General features: G+C 38.8%; 1 protein-coding gene across 3 annotated transcripts in view; it reads right to left on the reverse strand.

Moving 5' to 3' along the window:
• Nucleotides 1–214: 214 nt before the first annotated feature.
• LOC131166056 (histone H3-like centromeric protein CENH3) overlaps nt 215–21,288 on the reverse strand; it is a 34,996-nt gene continuing 13,922 nt past the window's right edge. For all 3 annotated transcript variants that reach the window (XM_058124286.1, XM_058124285.1, XM_058124289.1), the window contains exon 7: nt 215–576. In XM_058124286.1, coding sequence (XP_057980269.1) covers nt 521–576 — 56 coding nt within the window. In that variant the 3' untranslated portion in view covers nt 215–520. The remainder of the gene's footprint in view (nt 577–21,288) is intronic.

The raw sequence follows: 21,288 nt of genomic DNA on the forward strand, positions 1-21,288 counted from the left end.
AATTTACTTTTGTCCATTTATCTTAGGATAAAGCAGTCCTTTACTGTAATTATTTGCTTTCATTAATTTAGTTTTGATTCAATTGTAACTTTTTTTAGTACTAGAACTAGAGATAATATTGTCATTATGCTTCAGCCAACTTATCCTATTCCATCTTAGAAAGAAAAGAACTTAAACAAAACACTTCATAGCATAACTATACATTTCTACAAGATTCGTCACAAAAACACACCTTTTGATAAAATTAGTTTTTTATACAAATTATCCAATTCTTCTATTATGACCATTCTACTCCTAAGGATAAGCATTCATGACCTAAGAAAATGCCTAATTCTCCCCATGTCTGCGATTCTATTTGTTTTCTAGTAACAATATTCTTTTACATTTAAAAACAAAAAAATTGGTAAGCCTCTTACAATACAAGAATGAACATGCTATCGAATGACAAGTGCATATTACAAATTTAGAATGGTTGCAACTGATAAAATAAGGGTTAGTCGCCAGCATGATGCACTGAGTCTCACCAAGGCTGCCCTTTCCCTCCAAGTCGCCGTGCAAGTTCCCAATCCTTCTTCACTGGGAAGCAAGCAAATGAAAAGGAACGGGTTCATCTTAACATATCACAAGGTACTAGTGTACAGCACTCTAACCAGCAAGATACACTAAAATTGGAAAATGAATCCAGATATATGGCATGCAATACCATGAATCAATACAACAATAAAGAAGCAGATCCCTCCAATGCCCTACTGGGCAAGTGTCCATTTTTTCTATTTTCCTACCACACTACAATTGCTATCATTTTTTCATTCAAAGCAACAGTCCTTTTGCATGTTTCCATCCAAAGAAAATGTCCTGATTTGGAGTCTGCAGCCGAAACCAAGCCAACCGAGCTAGTGGGATTCAAAATGTGCAGAACCGAACAGATTAAAAACAAAAAACCACTAAGCCAAACTCAGAAGTTACAAAATTTTAGTCCTTTTTGCAAACACATGCAAATCAAAGTCAAGTTTTAGACAAAAATGCACCAACTCTTTATTTAGAATCAGCATGTATTCATGTTAACTAATTGCTAGAATCAAGTAACTATTCAAGCATTTCTGCTAGAAAAATATGGAAGAAGAAGAACTGTGTCAAGTGATGGCTTTACCCTTGATTCAGGCTGAGCTCCACTGGTGGCTATCAAGCTGTGAATTAATCTTTGAAAAATTGAAGTGTCAAACCTTCAAAGCTTCGAAAAAGGTTGGGTTCAAGTTGAAGAATCAGAATATTAAAGTATCAAATGTTCGGTTCAGGTTAAAGACCCAGAGATTCAAAATTTCTACAAATCAATCTTTGTTGAATGGTCAAATGGGTGGGATGCCATCAAGGACAAGGATAGCAGAGGCATTGACCTGGCGTGGTGGTAGTAAGATGGTGGCAGCAATGGGAGTAGGACAATAGATGCACTTGCAGCATGATGCAAAACGTTAAGAGTTAGCCAGTGTGGATTTGTTTGTATCAAATTGAGAAGTAAAAAAACAATGATAATATGCTTGTGATTTTTTTAAAATAAATTATTTTAAAAATTCATTAACTGGTCAATTCAATTTTCTCAATTCAGAAGGAAAAGTCACTTTGGAACCAACTAACCATTATCCATTGTTTACTTATTGAAGAGGACCAGTTTAACTCCTTCAACCGAACAGGTTGGACCAAACTTGATCCCATCTCTCGATTCAATGACTGATGCACTCCCCTCCTAGGTGTGGAGCACTCTCAAGAGGATATAAAAAATTGGACGAATGAGCTGATCCACAATGAGAGTGCATAAAGGAGATCTTCGCCATATGAGGGCTGATTGTCTCAATTTTGTGAGGCATCTTTATGAGGTAAAATCATGAGGCTCAATGGACCAAAGTACATAATACTAGGCTGAGACTATTGAGGTTGAAGATCGGGCGGCAAGCCTATTACAATTCCACATGGCATGTGTACTAGGGAGATCTTGGCTTTAGAAGGACGAACTAGGCCTTAACTTTGTGAGGCACCTTTATGGGACAAAACCATGAAGCCTAAGCGATCAATAGTTCACCAAAGTAAGAAAACGGCTACATTTGGTGTCAGAATTACCTTGGACTTAAGAGATATTGCCATGTGAGTAGGTGTGTGCCACTATCAAGGATGCCAAAGATTGAACAAGAGACAAAAAGAGATCAAACAAGAGAGCACGTCACAACCTACATTAGGAATGTCCTAGAAAAAGCTTTCCCATATAGAGACAAATTAGGTCTCAATCCTATGAAATGCATTTCATGGGACAAAATTATGAGGCTCAATGTGCCAAAATATACCACCCTAGAGTTGGACCAAAACCACTGTCGTCTTACTTCCAAGAGTGCAAATCAATGATTCGAGCATTGACAATTATTAATGCTTTTTTCACTCCAACTACAGGCAACCAACAAACTGGTGCAAAAACATCTTAAAATTCTTAACTAACTCAGCATATCCCCTTTCCAACTCTTGAGGATGAATAACAAATGCAGGTGGAGTCTGAAATTTAACAATTATTATTGGCTAAAAAATAAAACCACCCCAAGGCAAATGGAGCTAACAAAAACCCTTGTCAAAAGTTTAACTTGTATCGAAAAGCATATGCTAAGTATTTGTTGCATAATATCACAGCTGGCAGATTTTATACAAAGGAAAACAAAATAACTTGAAATGAAAAGTGCAACCTAATAAATACATACTAGAAACAATTGCAAATAATCTTTTTGATGCTACATCCAAGCAAGAGGAATTATATTTTTGTAATTTTTATATCATTTTTTCATCTTTTATTTATGTATTTTGTTAGGATTGTATTTTTAAGATTCAAGGTTATTTTATTTAGTAAATTAGTATTTTAATTTATTTAGATTTCTAAAATTGATTTTATTATTTCCAAAGCACTGTAAACCTATAAAAGGCCTCCTTGGCTTGGACATGTTATTTGTATGCCCTAAACCCCAAAAAAAAATGATATCATGTAAGGACATTTACATTGTATCTTCCTGTTAGGGATCTAGGAACAATAATCACACACACAAGAAAAACAAGCACACAAAATAAAAACACCAGATTTACGTGTTTCGGTCTAATCTGACCTATGTTCACAGAGCACATCAAATATACTATAACCAAAAAGAAAAACAAAAGGAGGAAACACACACTCAACTCAACTCTTCTCACACTTTTCTCCCTCTCTCAGCTTCAGCACTCTCACACTCCTCACTCACTCGCTTCATTTGCACACTTCACACAACACAAATGTTCTTATTTATAGATACATAGGATAGATATAGAAGGAAAGGAGTTATTGCATTCTAATGGGATAATGAGCACATGGTATTTAATGGATTATTTTAGCATGTGATAATTGTGTTTTTGACAGAATGAATTTGGTACACGGCTGCAGCTCATCCTCTTTAAGGCATTTCCATTTTCTCCAGTTCCATTTCAACTTAACACTTCCTATGTTCGCCTAATTAATAAAAGGTCAAGTTTTGCATAGTTTATAGGATTTGAGTCGAGGAAATAAGTCCTTAAATAGATTAAGGACATAAAACTTGTATCCTTTTGCACTTGGTTATAACAAAACTTCTGTTCATATAATTACCAACTAGGCACTGATAATCCAAATAAATTAGCTTGAGCTATGTATGACATTTAGGGAATGGTGCGACACTGAGACAAACACAAGGATACATGTTTAAAATGTTACATGTTAAAGACCAAGTGCACAGATCATGACCAACCCCTAAAACACTAGAACGAAGTTTTACGTATTTGTCGAAGTGTTTATATTACACTTGTGTATAGTATAGTGCTTAGATAGTTAGGTATAAGATTTTTTTTAATGAGCGCACCATACACTCATTCTCTAATCAAGAAATCTGAATGTGAACAAGCAGGTTATGATAGTCTTATGCATGAAGGTAAGTGAATATAGACATAGTACCTTGACGGTAAATAATGAAAGTCCTATAAGGTCTTCTTAATATGACTTAGGAAATCCTTCACTAAGGCATAAGAGTAGAAGACCTCTCTAATTAAAGTCATAATTAAAGCTCAGACACATAGCATTAAGCAAGAGATTCCACATATATTTCTCATTATCTAAGTTGCTTAATCGAGGCATTGCATTAAATAAGGACTACATCACACATTGATTGTAATGGAATAAGCTCTCTCCCATTCAAATTAACATATATCACCAACTAAGTCTCATGGATAATGAATGTCCTAAAGAACTTTGATATTAGAATCCTCATAAAAGGAGATATGAAAGGTGTTTTAATTCAACTAATTAGATAATTGAGATATTGATCTAGATTGATATAACCATACTCGCCATTAGATTAGAATGAACTTAATGGGCCACACGTGATAAGAATAAAAATTTGAATAAGAAACGATAGTGTGTGTGTGTGTGTGTGTGTGTGTGTGTGTGTGTGTATGAAGGGATATCTTAATGACAAGGAAACCACTTGGCAGTCACCCGATGCCTCGGAACTCTATATAAGAGATCAAAGAGATAAGACAAAGAAGCTTGCCATCCCTAGACGCCCCCACTCTCTTCTCTTTCAGTTTCTTTCTCCTCTCTCTCCTCATAAGTCTATTGTTCTTAAGTGTTTGTCAGGGGCTTCTTCTTATTCCTTGCAGTGTATGGTACACACTTAAGAGGCTAAGATGCTTGTGTGACTAAAGAACTTGATTCAAATATTGATGTAATCAAGAGGCTGGTTATTCTCTCTCTTCTTTCCTTTTTCAAAATTAACCATGGATGGCATCTTTGGCTCCTACCTCGAGTGGTATAAAGCAGCCTCTAATCGGACGCAGTTGTCACTGTTCTTTGGCAAGTTTCATAATATTTAGCTTAAATTGTCATGTTGTCAATATTTAATAGGGTTGTTTGTGCTAAATCAAACTTGCAGGGTTTAAATCGCTTTGTGCCACTGCATCTACACCACCATCCAGTCATCCACATTTCGACCACCACTACTCCTTTCTGCAATCTCCACACTTTCCCCTTCCATTTAGAGCCACGATAAGGGGGAAATTTTCATTAAAACAGGGTTACATTTGGTTCATGGGGTGCTAATTCTTTGGAGTAAGGCAGCAGTAAAGTAAGAATTTGATAGCTTTCAAAAGAAAATATGTTATCATAAAGAAAATGACAATGCAAGAACTTTGTAAATCCATAACATGGAATAGTCAAGTAATGACCATTAATGTCTATTTCTAAATTCCATGTAGGATAGAATGACAAAATTTTTTGCATGAATGATTTGTTTTAAATTATTACATCTATATACAATATTTTTGTTACATTCCCATCTTATTCCATTCTATTTCTAAGAATAGACATCCAACAAACCCAAAAGTTTTGCAATGAGGAGTAGAAGCAAAAACAAAAGCAAAAAAAAAAGTGTAGCATCAAAAAATAAAAATAAAAGAGACGAAAAAAGAAAAAGAAGACGAATAAATCATTGCTTTTACAATGCCAACCAAAGCGAAATTCATCATTGACAACTGTTGATTCCTTGCCCAAAATTGGTTATTATTTTGGGTAAATTTATCAGCTGCCCTCCAGTAACTTCTCTACTATTGAATTCTATTTCGCTTCTGATGCCATCGAATTGCATCGATATCTTTCAAGTTTACTTGCAATCATAGTTCTAGAACCTTCACATATTCAAAATTTGAGGTTGGATTTTTCCCAACTAGAGGAGATTCAGGAGAATGATGCAGCATGCAAACAAGATGAATTATATTTTTTGGAAATTTTATTATGTTTTCAATTTTTTCATATACTTTATTTTTATTGGAATATATCTACAAGATTATAGGATATTTTCTATTTAGAAAATTTGTATTTATTGTTTATGGTGTGGCTCTTATACTTTGTGGGGGCTTATGAACAAAGGGAGAAAAACATATATTGATGCAGCAGCAATGACTCGTCGACAAATGCCCTGTGCTCGTCTACAAGAAGATGTCGAGAGGTGAAAAACTGCAGAGTTCAAGACTCATCAACGAGTGGGTTGACTAGTCGATGAGTGGTCTTCTCTGACTCGTTGACAAATCACTTGTACTCGTCGACAAATGCGCCCGGGCTGCGAGAAGTTATTTGAATTTTGAATGCAAACGGTGTGACGGTTGGGGATTCAGAGGGAAGCCTCCGAGGACTTATTAGATATGTTCTTCTGGGCATATTTTGACATGTAAGAGAGTAAAAGAGGGGTAAGAGAAGGAGAGAAGATCATTGAGTGTGTATCTTTGAATTTCATAGTGAAATTTCTTACCGATTGCTCCCGTAGATGCAAGCTTTCCCGAACCACGTAATTCCTGGTGTCGTTGCTCTTATCTTAACTCTCTTTATATTACTATGGTTGTGGAATGTTTTTGTTTATCACCAAATTTGTTTGTTGCAAGTATGTATGTGTGACCCTTTATACAATGTTCATTCTGCTGCGCATTATTGGGAGAGACCGCCCTTATTTGGTATTAGAGAGTGTTGTATGGCCTCTGAATTGAAGGATCTCTTAGTGCAACAAGGTTTTGGTGAAAGGTTAATATAGATTTTCAACCGGATAGCATAGATGCAATGACTTGGAAGGGAATGGGAGCAATCATTTGTCTTTATTTAGCTAAGGACGTGTTGCATCATGTCATGAATAAGAATTCTCCAGCATTAGTTTGGAAAAAACGGGAATGCCGATATATGTCTAAGGGTTCATCAAAATCTGCAAGTGTAATGGAGGAAGAGTCAGAATGTAGTGTTGGAGATATGTTACGTGGTTCATCGGGTTCGGGGTGCCTCGCGGATAATTCTTGAATCTTAGTCACCGGATGCTTTTATCGTAGGAAATGGTTTGACACCGATAGGTCAATTTATGCTAGTTGTATTTTGTTTGAAAATTATATTTCATACAAAATATTTGTTATTAGAAATGTCAAAATCAAAAATGTATGATGGTGTTGTAAAAACCATATGTGACATAAAGTATGAATCGGGTCTAAGGAAGAATGGTATTTCATTTGGAATTTTAGACCGTAATGGATATTGTTACAAGTCTGAATGTCGAGAAATGAAAGTGTGTGAGGGTAACTTGATAGTGATGAAAGGAGATAAAGTAGCAAAAAATATCTTTACACTACAAGATGTTATAGTTGTAGGTGGAGTTGCAACTATTAAGTCTGAGTCGGATTTTTTGTGGTATATGCGGTTAAAGTGTAAAAACCCAAAATGCGAAAAAATGGGTTTAAATATTAAGAGGGGCAAAATTGGAAATTTTTGGGTCAAGGGCTATAAAAGGAAATTTCTATTACTTCTTCATTAAGTAAACTCAATCCTATCTCTCTCTCTCTCTAAACTCTCTCTACTCTCTCCTTCTCTCTAGAATTCTTCGTCGATCGTTGACGAAATCGAAAAACGGAAGCAACCACGAGGATCGTGGAAGGATTCTCTACAACTTCTACGGATCGGAATCTTGTTTCGGAGATTTTCGGGTTTCGGCGTAAAATCAAGATAAGGCTCGATTTTTAATTCTGATCCAATAGTTTTGTAGGTATCAGTCTTGTGAGTATATGTTGTACTATGAATTGTAGGTTTTGAAACTCGATTCGCTGTTTAGGGACCTTGGAGTTCGGGATTTGCTTATGGGGTTAAGGTAAGGGGAACTATGTTTATATTGGTTATTTTTAAAATCGGACCCGATGGAACTGTGGTCCACGGTCCTGTGTGTGTTTTGGCTACTCATTTAGGGGGATATTTAGGGGGATCTAACGGGAAAAACTATGGGTTTTTTATTGTTACAGTTTTGGGAAAAAGGGGGCGACGGGCTAAATCCCTAGTTTTGTTGAAAACCGAGTATATGTGTGATTTATACTGTGATATTGGGATGACCGTGCCTTGACTTTGTTTAAACTATATTTGTTTGGAAAACCATGATTTAGATTACCAAATGAGTATAGTTTGTTTGGTTATATGAGCATGCATGTGTGTGTGATATGTTGAAGTGCTAGTAGGAACGTGGTTTCGAAATTGTTTCAGGTACTGAGAGTGGCCGGCTCTATATCCGAGGGTATGTGTATCACCAGCCACGTTGGCAAGAGTGGCCGGCTCTATATCCGAGAGGGTGAGCCTATTCCAGCAGATCAGGTCGAAGGGTGTGGATCCACCAGTTAGCGCCGGTACGATGCCATGAGAGTCGAGGACTAGCCATGTGCCGGTGGCGCCATGCTTCGCGGGTTAGCTACGGGCCAACGCCGGAATACCCGACCGGCTTCGGGCCGATGGGTGTGACGACACCGGGTTACTGATCATGTGTGTGTATTGTGACGGGGTTGCGTATAAATGGCCTTCATATGTGTGCGTGTATGCACTGTGTAAATTAGTACTGGAATGCATTTAACTGCATGTATGTTGTATCGTGATAACATTCAAATGCCACACACCGATATAACCTGTGTTCTTCCTTACTGAGAGGTGTCTCACCCCTACTATACGTACATTTTTACAGGTCCTTCGGGTAACCGGAACTAGCGTCCTAGTGTAGGGAGCGTAGTGGCCGGTGTACTACGTTAGCTCTTGGGTAAGTGCTAGGACTGTAGTTTTGTTGGGTTGCCATTTTGAGTTGTATTTGGGCACCCAGTTTGTCTGTTTTGTTAGAGTCATGTTCTACTCTTGTATAGACTCTAGTATGGTACTGCATATGTTGATATAGAATGACTTTTTCCACTACGTATATGATTATGATTGGATATGTTTAGGGTGCCTGGGAACCCCACGGGGTCGGACCCTCATCCAGTGTACTGTATCTGTGATGATTTATATGATACAGGGACAGGTTAGGTTACAATTTTCACCCTCGAGTCCCATTTCCGGGTTCGGGGCATGACAGCTTGGTATCAAAGCCAAGTTGGTTACCAGATCTTGTAGACTTGGTTAGGTTTAGTTATGAGTACATACCAGAGTATAGGATGTGGATATGGGTAGAGTTGGTTGAGAGTTGTTCGGTTGCTAGACTAGGGATTGTCGATGGTATTCCGTGTTTTTCCTAGGATGACGATTCCAGTAAAAGTAGGGCAGATCATTGATGACTTTCGTGTCAGTGTGATAGGACATACCTAGACCTAGCAGGAAGTAGTTAACACGATTAATGTAGATCATTGTGTTAACTGTTTATGTTATAGGGATACTGATAGATTCCTATTGTGTTGCAGAATGGAGCCCAGGGATAATAATCTGGGAAGTGGCTCCGAGGAGACTGCGAGTGATGAGTCCCTTTCTGTGCCTCGAGGTTTGATGAGGCAGGTATTACGGGAGATCGGGCGGAGTGTGAGGAGATGCGAGTGCTCTCATACTGCTGCGGGGTGCACCATTGTGAGGTTCACACGCATACATCCTCCGACGTTCTCTGGAGGACCTGACCCGACGACAGCAGAGAACTGGATGGAGAAGACTGAGAGGATTCTGGGAGTTCTGCACTGCACGGATAGGCAGGGAGCCCTCTATGCTACTTTCTAACTGTCTGGGGAGGCGAGTCGATGGTGGACTGCGGTGAGTTTGCTGGAGAGACAGAGAGCTGGTCCTGAGGAGATGACATGGAGCCGTTTCAAGGAGGTGTTCTTTGACAGATACTTCCCGACTTCAGTACGTGATGCGAAGGCAGATGAGTTTGCTGCTCTGACGCAGGGGAGTTTGACGGTGCAAGGGTATGCGGCTCGATACATAGAGTTGTCCCGTTTTGCACCATGTATGATCTCGAGCGAGTATGAGAAGACTCGGAGGTTCGAGAAGGGTTTGAGGAAGGATATCCGTAGAATGGTGGGTATGCTTCAGATCCGCGAGTTCTCGGTATTGGTGGATAAGGCCACGGTGATCGAAACTGGTATTCGAGAGGACAAGGTGGATCAGGAATCGAGGAAGAGGACAGTACCTTCTGGTTCTCAGACAGGATCTCGTCAGGGATCGTGGAAGAAGAAGAGCAAAGGCTCAGGTTATCATCAGAATACCGAGTGCCAGGTTTCTCAGAGGAGCCAGACTGATGGTCGTTGTACCAGATGCAACAGGTGGCACGAGGGTGAGTGCCGGCCATTTGGAGGTAGTTGCTACAACTGTGGCCAGCCAGGCCACAGGTCTCGTGATTGTCGAGCACCGAGGCAAAACGTGCCTGCAGTTAGTGGGGACTGAGGGAGCAACCAGAAACCTCAGGGAACCATTCAGACGAATACAGCTTCGGCCAGAGTATACTCTCTTACTCTAGCGGACGCTGAGCATGCAAGTAACGTGGTGACAGGTACCTTATTATTGCTTTTGAATAAAGCTTCTGTTTTGTTTGATTCGGGTGCAACCCATTCCTTTGTATCTGTGAATTTTGTGGGACGGTGTGGGGTTGAGACTCGAGATATGAATGAGGTGTTATCTGTTACTACGCCATCTGGGAGTGTATCTTCCTGTAGGAAGATGTTGGTAGACTACCCAGTAGAAATTCAGGGAAAGCTGCTACCGGCGAATCTTGTAGTATACGACATGTCGGTGTTTGATATCATTCTGGGGATAGATTGGTTGTTCTCCAGTTATGCCGTGATCGACTGTCGTAGGAAGGTAGTAGTTTTCAGACCTCCTGGGGAGCAGGAGTATGAGTTTGTAGGATCGTGTGTGCTTTCAGCGCCACAGATTCTATCGGCATTATAGGCGAGGAAGCTACTCTTGGACGGATGTTAGGGGTACTTAGCTTGTGTGGAGGAACCTCCGCGGGATGAGTTGAGACTCGAGGATATTTGGGTAGTTAGCGAATTCCAGGATGTGTTTCCAGATAATTTACCCGATTTACCTCCAGATCGTGAGGTGGAGTTTGCGATAGAGTTGCTGCCTGGTAAGGCACCGACTCTAAAGTTCCGTACCGGATGGCTCCAGCAGAATTTCAGGAGTTGAAGGAGCAGTTGTAGGAATTACTGGACAGGGGATTCATTCGACCTAGTGTTTCGCCCTAGGGAGCTCCAGTACTATTTATAAAGAAGGACGGGTCGATGCGGATGTGCATTGATTATCGGGAGATTAATAAGGTAACTGTGAAGAATCGTTATCCTTTACCTCGTATAAATGATCTCTTTGACCAGTTGCAGGGGACGCGAGTCTTTTCGAAGATCAATTTGCGGTTAGGATATCATCAAGTGAGGGTTAGAGCGGAGGATGTAGCGAAGACGGCTTTTCGAACTAGATATGGCCACTACGAGTTTTTAGTCATGCCTTTTGGGTTGACAAATGCTCCGGCGGTGTTCATGGATCTGATGAACAGGGTTTTCCATGAGTACCTAGATCGATTTGTAGTGGTATTCATTGATGACATTCTGGTATACTCAAGGAGTACGAAAGAACACGCAGAACATTTGAGGTTAGTGCTATAGATTCTGCGGGAGAAGAAGTTGTATGCTAAGTTGAAGAAATGTGAATTCTGGTTGAGTCAGATCACATTCTTAGGCCATGTGGTTACTGGGGATGGTATATCAGTTGATCCTAGCAAGATTGAAGCTGTGGTCGACTGGGTAAGGCCGAAGAATGTGCAGGAAATTCGGAATTTTCTGGGACTGGTGGGTTATTATCGTCGGTTCGTAGAGGGTTTCTCTAAACTGCCTAGACCTCTGACACGATTGACCAGGAAGGGAGAGCAATTTGAGTGGACCAGTGATTTCGAGCAGTGCTTTCAGGAGTTGAAGCACCGGATGGTTACTACTCCAATATTGACCATTCATTCAGGAGATGGTGGATTTGTGATTTATAGCGACACGTCTCTAAAGGACTTGGGATGTGTGCTTATGCAGCAAGGTAAGGTTGTGGCGTATGATTCTCGGCAACTGAAAGAGTATGAGAAGAATTACCCTACGCATGATCTGGAGTTGGCTGTTGTTGTGTATGCACTGAAGATCTAGCGACACTATTTGTACGAGGTGCAGTGTGAGATCTTCACTGACCATTAGAGCCTCAGGTATTTCTTCACACTGAAGGAGTTGAATATGAGGTAGAGGCGGTGGCTTGAATTGATTAAAGACTACGATTGCACAATCAGTTATCACCTGGGGAAGGCTAATGTGGTAGCTGATGCGTTGAGTCGGAAGTTAGGGCCTACGGCTATATCTGCAATTGTAACTCAGTGTCACATCAGACGGGATTTGGAGAGCTCAGGTATAGAGTTGGTGGTGGGTGATCATCAGGCTTATCTTGCTGGTTTGGTGGTCCAACCGATTTTGTTTGAGCGTATAAAAGCCGCGCAGGCTAGTGATGCAAAGTTGGCAGAGGTTATGGAAAAGGTACAACAAGGACTAACTACAGAGTTTAACATCTCTGAGGGAGGTGTGCTGAGGTTTGGGACCAGATTGTGTGTTCCGAACGATGATGAGATCAGAAGGACGATTCTAGAGGAGGCGCATCGTTCTATGTTTACGGTACATCCTGGTAGTACGAAGATGTATCGAGACTTGCGTGAGACCTTCTGGTGGTCTGGTATGAAGAGGCAGATTGCTCAGTTCGTGGAGCAGTGTCTGACGTGTCAGCAAGTGAAAGTTGAATATCAGAGGCCTGCAGGGCTGTTGCAGCCTTTGCCTATTCCGATGTGGAAATGGGAGCATATTTCCATGGATTTTGTGACCGGATTGCCACCAACGCTTCACGGACAGAATGCTATCTAGGTGATCGTGGATAAATTGACGAAATCTGCTCATTTCATACCGATGAAGGTTAGCTATCCTTTGAGTAGGCTAGCAGATTTGTATGTGCATGAGATTGTGAGAATGCACGGGGTACCGGTGTCCATTGTGTCAGATCGAGATCTGAGGTTTACTTCTCGATTCTGGACGAGTTTGCAAGAGGCATTGGGGACGAAGCTTACTTTCAGTACAGCGTTCTACCCCCAGACTGATGGACAGTTGGAGAGGACAATACAGATATTGGAAGATATGTTGCGAGCTTGTGTGTTAGACTTCGGTGGTAGCTAGATACAGTTTATACCACTTGTGGAGTTTTCTTATAACAACAACTTCCAATCTAGTATCGGGATGGCACCGTTTGAGGCTTTGTATAGTCGGAGGTGTCGATCTCCTTTGTGTTGGGATGAGGTTGGTGAACGTCAGGTGTTAGGACTTAAACTTGTGCAGCAGGCGTCTGAGAAGGTGGGTTTGATCCAGGAGAGGATTAAATCAACTCAGAATCGGCAAAAGAGTTATGCAGATGTTCGCCGCCGTGAGTTAGAGTTTGAAGTGGGAGGTAAGGTATTTCTGCGTATGGTTCCAATGAAAGGAGTGATGAGATTCGGCAGGAAGGGTCAGCTAAGCTCGAGGTATATCAGACCATTCGAAGTACTTGAGTGAGTGGGTCCAGTAGCCTACAGAGTTGCATTACCTCCAGCACTTTCGAGGATCCATGATGTGTTTCACGTCTCCATGTTGAGGAGGTACGTGTTGGATCCTTCACATGTGGTTAGTTATGATGAGTTGGAAATTGGGGATACTTTAACATATGAGGAGATACCTGTTCAGGTTCTAGACCGTAAAATTCGAAGTTTCGTACCAGAGAGATACCATTAGTGAAGGTATTGTGGCGAAACCACGAGGTTAAAAAAACTTCTTGGAAACTAGAAACGGAAATACGCCGGAAGTATCCACAGTTATTTTGAGCACTTGTACATGATCCTACTATGGGTTGGAATAGGTGGTTAGTCATCGAGAGTGTGAGTATTGTGAACTCCTGAGACTGTTGTATATGTAACCACAGTATTTCTCTGCCATAAGTGAGGGTATGTATGTGTATGTGTATGATGGGACAATGCAGTGATGATCGTCAGTTCGCTCTTGAGTTGTGTCTAAGTGTATGTGTATGATGGGACTATGCTGTGATGATCGTCAGTTCGCTCTTGAGTTATGTCAATGTATTTGATTGTATGTATGAATCTGGGAATAAGAGATGGCAAATTTTGAGGAAGAAATTTTTGTAAGGAGGGGAGATAGTAAAAACCCAAAATGTGAAAAAATGGGTTTAAATATTAAGAGGGGCAAAATTGGAAATTTTTGGGTCAAGGGCTATAAAAGGAAATTTCTATTACTTCTTCATTAAGTAAACTCAATCTTATCTCTCTCTCTTTCTAAACTCTCTCTACTCTCTCCTTCTCTCTAGAATTCTTCACCGATCGTTGACGAAATCGAAAAACGAAAGCTACCACGAGGATCGTGGAAGGATTCTCTACAACTTCTACGAATCGGAATCTCGTTTCAGAGATTTTCGGGTTTCAGCGTAAAATCGAGGTAAGGCTCGGTTTTTAATTCTGATCCAGTAGTTTTGTAGGTATCAGTCTTGTGAGTATATTCTGTACTATGATTTATAAGTTTTGAAACTCAGTTCGCTGTTTAGGAACCTTGGAGTTCAGGATTTGCCTACGGGATTAAGGTAAGGGGAACTATGTTTATATTGGTTATTTTTGAAATCGGACTCGGTGGAACTGTGGTCCACGGTCCTCTGTGTGTTTTGGCTACTCATTTAGGGGAATCTAACAAGGAAAACTATGGGTTTTTCATTATTACAATTTTGGGAAAAAGGGGGCGACGGGCTGAATCCCGGGTTTTGTTGAAAACCGAGTATATGTGTGATTTATACTGTGATATTGGGATGACCGTGCCTTGACTTTGTTTAAACTGTATTTGTTTGGAAAACCATGATTTAGATTACCAAATGAGTGTGGTTTGTTTGGTTATATGAGCATGCATGTGTGTGTGATATGTTGAAGTGCTAGTAGGAACGCGGTTCCGAAATTGTTCCAGAACCTGAGAGTGACCGGCTCTATATCCGAGGGCGTGTGTATCGTCAGCCACGTTGGCAAGAGTGGCCGACTCTATATTCGAGGGCGTGAGCCTATTCCAACAGATCAGGCCGAAGGGTGTGGATCCACCAGTTAGCGCCGATATGATGCCATGGGAGTCGAAGACTAGCCATATGCCGGTGGTGCCGTGCTTCGCGGGTTGGCTACTGGCCAACGCCGGAATGCCCGACCGGCTTTGGGCCGATGGGTGTGACGACACCGGGTTACTGATCATGTGTGTGTATTGTGACGGGGCTTGCGTATAAATGGCCTTCGTATGTGTGCGTGTATGCACTGTGTAAATTAGTACTAGAATGCATTTAACTGCATGTATGTTGTATCATGATAACACTCAAATGCCACACACCGATATAACCTGTGTTCTTCCTTACTGAGAGGTGTCTCACCCCTACTGTACGTACATTTTTACAGGTCCTTCGGGTAACCGAAACTAGTGTCCTGGTGTAGGGAGCGTAGTGGCCGGTGTACTACATTAGCGCTTGGGTAAGTGCTAGGACTGTAGTTTTGTTGGGTTGCCATTTTGAGTTGTATTTGGGCACCCAGTTTGTCTGTTTTGTTAGAGCCATGTTCTGCTCTTGTATAGACTCTGGTATGGTACTGTATATGTTGATATAGAATGAATTTTTCCGCTGCGTATATGATTATGATTGGATGTGTTTAGGGTACCTGGGAACCCCACAGGGTCGGACCCTCATCTAGTGTACTGTATCTGTGATGATTTATATGATACAGGGACAGGTTAGGTTACAATTTTCACCCCCGGGTCCCATTTCCGGGTTCAGGGCGTGACATAAAGTATATGGGTGACTACATGTATTTAGATGTTTGGGAACCAATGATGATACCATCATGGGATAGACATATGTATTTCATGGATTTATCATGTAGGGTCTTGGTGTACTTCATGCAGTGGCTGAGGTGGAGAACTAGACTAGGAGAGAGATTCTCAAGTCAAACATTGGGGATGAGTACGCTGGTTTTGTTCAAGAAATTTTTTGAGCAGGGCAAGTTATATGCAGAGCTTGCAGGGTACTTCTTGATGAAGTCAGTGAATATGGTATGTTCCTCGTATGATCGATAGCCAAAAGTATCGCTAGATGGAAAAGTTGCAAGTGAATTGTGGGCATGTTTTTGCAGTAGACTACTCGGTTGTGAGTGAATGTCCACTTGTGCACTATTCTAGTGATGGAGGATCTAGGCTTGGTGTTATTTTCCGAACAGTACCTCTTTCTTTATTCACTAAGAAAGGAGGGTGCAAGTTGGGTGATCCTGTGGCAAACAAAGGGGTGATTGAGGACATGGCTTTTTGTTGATGAAGTCATAGGGCAGCGTACTCAAGTAAAGGAAGAGGAACAAAAATGCCAGAAAACTGCAGCAGCAGCAGCAATCATGTTATTCAGGTAGAGTTAGGGACTCAAGGCAGAAATGCGGGGAGTTCTAACTCAGGTTAACAATATCACAGATTAAATGGGTTTGTGATGCAGGTGGAGCAACAGACTCAGGGCAGAGACGGCATTGGTCATTTTGTAAAGAGTTTCAGCTCGAGAGATCCGCAGAATCACGGCAAGTTCATGTGCACTATCAGAACACCACTCAGGTGTGAGGTGGTGAGGCTTCCAATATGGAAGAGGGTGATAAGATACAGTGGAGTGATATGTTTGTTGTGTATGAATGACATGTTATTGGCTGAAAATGCTTTAATTGAGGCTTTAATCAGTTGGAAACTCTGTTGAAAGGTTTTGACATGACTATGTTTGGGTACGGCCAAGATGAGTCTTGGTTTGTTGATTCGCATGGACAAAGCTGCAAGGAGATTGGTATTATCTCATAGTGGCTTTATGGACAAAGCTGCATAGAGATTAGTGTTATCTCAGGGTCGCTTTTGGACGGAACCATAGGGAGACTTCATTTGCCGTCTCAAAGGGGTACTGTGGAGAATCGTTGTGAAATATCTACCACTCGGTACCCAAGGATGGGTTGTGATGTCCGGGATATGTCAAAGGTCCTCCATGATTTTTGTAATGGAGTGTTTCAGCAAGCAACAGAGTGAACCGTCAGTTGTTAGTTTTGTTGAAGACTATACAGGGGGCTTTGGTGATATAAGGCTTGCAGCAACTTTTTTGTTTCTTATTGTGGGAAGGTCTTATTAGAAGCCTAGGGTGAAGTTTTCAGGTATTGCATCTACAACTGTATCGGGGTTGATGATAGAAGCTGAAACCGTCAATGACAAGTTCAAGCGGTATTGCTTGGACTTGGTGCATGTCTCCAAGTGGTAGAAGGGAGACGGTCCCAACCGAGCATTCTAAGTTCAAGGTGGAGCAATCAGATATGTTTTTCGGGTTCTCCTAAGGGGCGTATAATCGCCAAGGTGGAGATTGTTGTTTATGGTGTGGCTCTTATACTTTGTGGGGACTTATGAACAAAGGGAGAAAAACATATATTGATGCAGCAGCAATGACTCGTCGACGAGTGTCCTATGCTTGTCGACAAGAAGATACCGAGAGGTGAAAAACTGCAGAGTTCAAGACTCGTCGACGAGAAAGCCCGGGCTGCGAGAAGTTATTTGAATTTTGAATGTAAATGATGAGACAGTTGGGGATTCGGAGGGAAGCCTCCGAGGGCTTGTTATATATGCTCTTCTAGGCATATTTTGACATGTAAAAGAGTAAGAAAGGGGTAAGAGAAGGAGAGAAGATCATTGAGTATGTATCTTTGATTTTCATAGTGAAATCTCTTACCGATTGCTCTCATGGATGTAGGCTTTGCCGAACCACGTAATTCCTGGTGTCCTTGCTCTTATCTTTACTTTATTTATATTGTTATGGTTGTGGAATGTTTTTTTTTATCACCAAATTTGTTTGTTGCAAGTATGTATGTGTGACCCTTTATACAATGTTCATTCCGCTGCGCATTGTTGGGAGAGGCCACCCTTATTTCACAACAGTATTTTAGAATATTTAGACTTCCCAATGTTTTCTTATTCCCTAAGCATTGGAAATCTATAAAAGGCCTTCTATGTACTAGATTTATTAAAGTTTAAATTAAAATTATTTTGCACTTCAATCTAGCATCACTCTTTATGCATGCTTCCAAGATTGACCATGAATATAGACTTGTTAAATAATCAACATCAATCATGCCCCTAACGGCTTGAACACACTATTTTAAAAGGCTCAATCTTACCTGAAGACAAGGCATGCCTAAAATGCCTTAAGGCTCAATCCAAAATATCAAATCCCACAAAAGGCTACATTACATGGTGATGCTTACGCATTTGAACAAAAGACATGCCTTTTGCACCATTTTAGTTGAGGCTTAAGCATTTTGGGAGTGTAATTCTCAAGTTAGATTTGGCTAAAAAAGTTTAACTCCGTGTTTATATAAAAGGAATGTCATAATATGAGTTGATTTCAAAATCTCTAGAACCTCAACCTTTCCAAAATAAATGAGTTGTATCTTAAGTCTTGAAAATAATTTGAACTTTATAATGTTATAGGTATCCCTAGTCATGATTCATGTAATGAAAGCAAATTAGCAATTTTTGAATGGCCCACAAGTAGTATGCAAATTATTTTTTATTTTGGGACTAAAGATACTAACCCCCTAATATTTGGCAAAACGACAAGGACTTCCCTTGAGGTTTCAAAATTTCCATAGAACTCCGCTGACATTTAATTTTTGGACACTTACACCCCTCAAAAAATTAGTCTTTTAGCCAAATATAAAAGGAGGCTAATGTCTTTTTGACAAACCTCAAGAGAGGACTATGGAATTTTTGAAACGTTAGGGGAGGTCCTCATTTTTTTTTCCAAACCTCAAAGGAGGTCAGTGTCTTCTTTCCCTTGAATTTTTTTACATTATATTTGTGTTTTGTCTTAATTTTTTCTTTATTTTTAGAATATATGCAATTTATTTACATATATTTATCTAAAATTAAATTCTCAAAAGGCTTACGCAGCAATTCCTTAAGGCTTATGCCTCACCTCTTAAGGGTTAAAAATGCCTCAACTAACGCCTTCACCTTTTAAAAAACATTGCTTGATCATCAATTAAGGAATCACAAGAGAATTGAACTTGTATCAATGAAACAAAGTGTTGAGTAATGGCTCAAATTCAAAGGGATTATCCACTTGAAGTTTGTTACAAGTGGGAGGTTTCATGTGGAGGGCTCAGAAGCTTTTTGTAGGCCCCTAAGCCTTCCATGCGTGAAACCTCCTTGTTTAGTTAAACCGAGCCCAGTGGGTGTGCTTTGGAAGTCGCCCACCTGCAGTATGGTACTTGAGCAAGGTGTAGTGTAATTGTATTATCATGAGGATATTTTTGGGATTTTCATATGGGGCTTTATATACATATCGTAGCCAAGAGTTGAAACCTTAAGCAGTTTTCGTTTGATAATAGTGAAAATTGCACAGAGGCTCCTTGGACTTAGCACATTGTTGGACCAAATTAATTCAAAGTTCTTCTCTCCTTCTATTTTCTCTATTTTTTGTATTTGCTCTGTGTGTGTGTGTGTGTGTGTGTGTGTGTATAACCTTGGGCGTGATTTCACAACACAAATTAACAATTAATTAAATTGGGAGCCATCAAAAAGATACTATTGAAGCAAAGAAAAAAAGTATGTCCATATATCATGATTCATATAGAGATGGCTGCAGCTTGCATAAACTACAACAGCATCAAACCCGATGCCACCTAGAATGTGTTCTAGTTTGTAAGATAGGAATAAGACTGCACCACAAAAAATGTTCTAAAGTACAAAAAACTAAGGTATACAACAACAACAAAATCAAGTCTTAAGTCCCACTAGATAGGGTCAGGTACATGAAAGCTTTTCCATCAATTCGCAAAATCAAGATCATTTTTCTCACATAGATTAAGGGCTATTAAATCGTTATTCACTATCTCATTCCATATTATTTTAGGTCTATCCCTATCCCTTCTACTACAAATAATAGTAACTAGCTTACTCCTCCTTACTGGTGCACTATTTGACATACGTTTAGATGTTCAAACCATCTAAGACATTCCTTATCTTTTCTTCTATCAATACCATGCCTAACTTACTACGATCATGTTTGTTCCTCAATTTACCCTTTAATTTTATACCACTCATCCACCTTAGTATTCGCATTTTAAAAACTTTTAATTTTTGGATATATTGTTTCTAAGATGCCCAACAGTCTAATCCATATAACATAGCTAGTCCTATAGTCATTTTGTAGAATCCTTTTAATTTTAAGGGTATTCGACGATCACACAACACTCCCAAAGCACTCCTCCATTTTACCCAACCTAGTTTGGAACTACTTATAAAGAAGTGTTTTTCAGAAAAAAGGGTTGAATTTAATAAGTGCTGATAATACCGAAAAAGTGTTGAAAGTTAAAAGTGGAGTTTGGTTGTATTTAAAATAAATGGTATTTGGACACTTACTTTTATTATAGGGTACTATATGATTATTTTTACACATACTTCAGATTACAAATATTAATATTTTTAAATTAAAAAATTTTAATAAGTATTATTTTAATTATTTATGATTAAAATTTAAATATTTTCTGTTAAAAAATAATATAAATTATTATTTTTAATTAACATATTACTATCATACTAAATTATGATAAAAATAATATTATTAATTAAATTCAATTTTTTAATTTATTTAATGTTAATTTAAAATACAATTATTTTTAAATATATTTAATAAAAATAATAATATTTTTATAAATAAATTTAAAGATAATAATATTAAGTTTTTATTGAAATTTTAATATTTTCTATTAAATGAAATAATATAATATCACTATTTATTAATTAAAAATAATTTTATTATTAATTTATATTTAAAACATATGATTATCACATTAATTTATGTTAAAAATAATATTAATAACTAAATTAAAATTTTTAATTTATTTAATGTTAATTTAAATTTATGGATGGTTCTTTTTATTCATTCCACAATTTAAGTATATTTTATTAATAATTAATGGGCTATAATGCATAGTAAAATAATATTTGATTTATTTTAAAATTTTTAATTTACAATTTAATTAATAATTATGTTAATTATTGTTTTTAATTAATATTTAAATATTTTTATTAAGTAAAAATAATACAATATTAATTTTGATTAACAATAATCTTGTTCTTAATTTATATTTATAACATATGATCATCATATTAATTTATATTAAAATGACATTATAAACTAAATTATTATTTTTAATTTTTAATATTATTTCAAATTAATAGATGATTTTTCTTCTTCATTCCATAATTGAATTATGTTTCATTAGTAAGTAATAAATTATTATACATAATAAAATAGTATATGATTATCTTCTAATGTATTTTTAGAATTATAAAATAACCACTTAATTTTCTTAT

This window comes from Malania oleifera, chromosome 10 (assembly GCF_029873635.1).
Source record: "Malania oleifera isolate guangnan ecotype guangnan chromosome 10, ASM2987363v1, whole genome shotgun sequence".
Lineage (NCBI taxonomy): Eukaryota > Viridiplantae > Streptophyta > Magnoliopsida > Santalales > Ximeniaceae > Malania > Malania oleifera.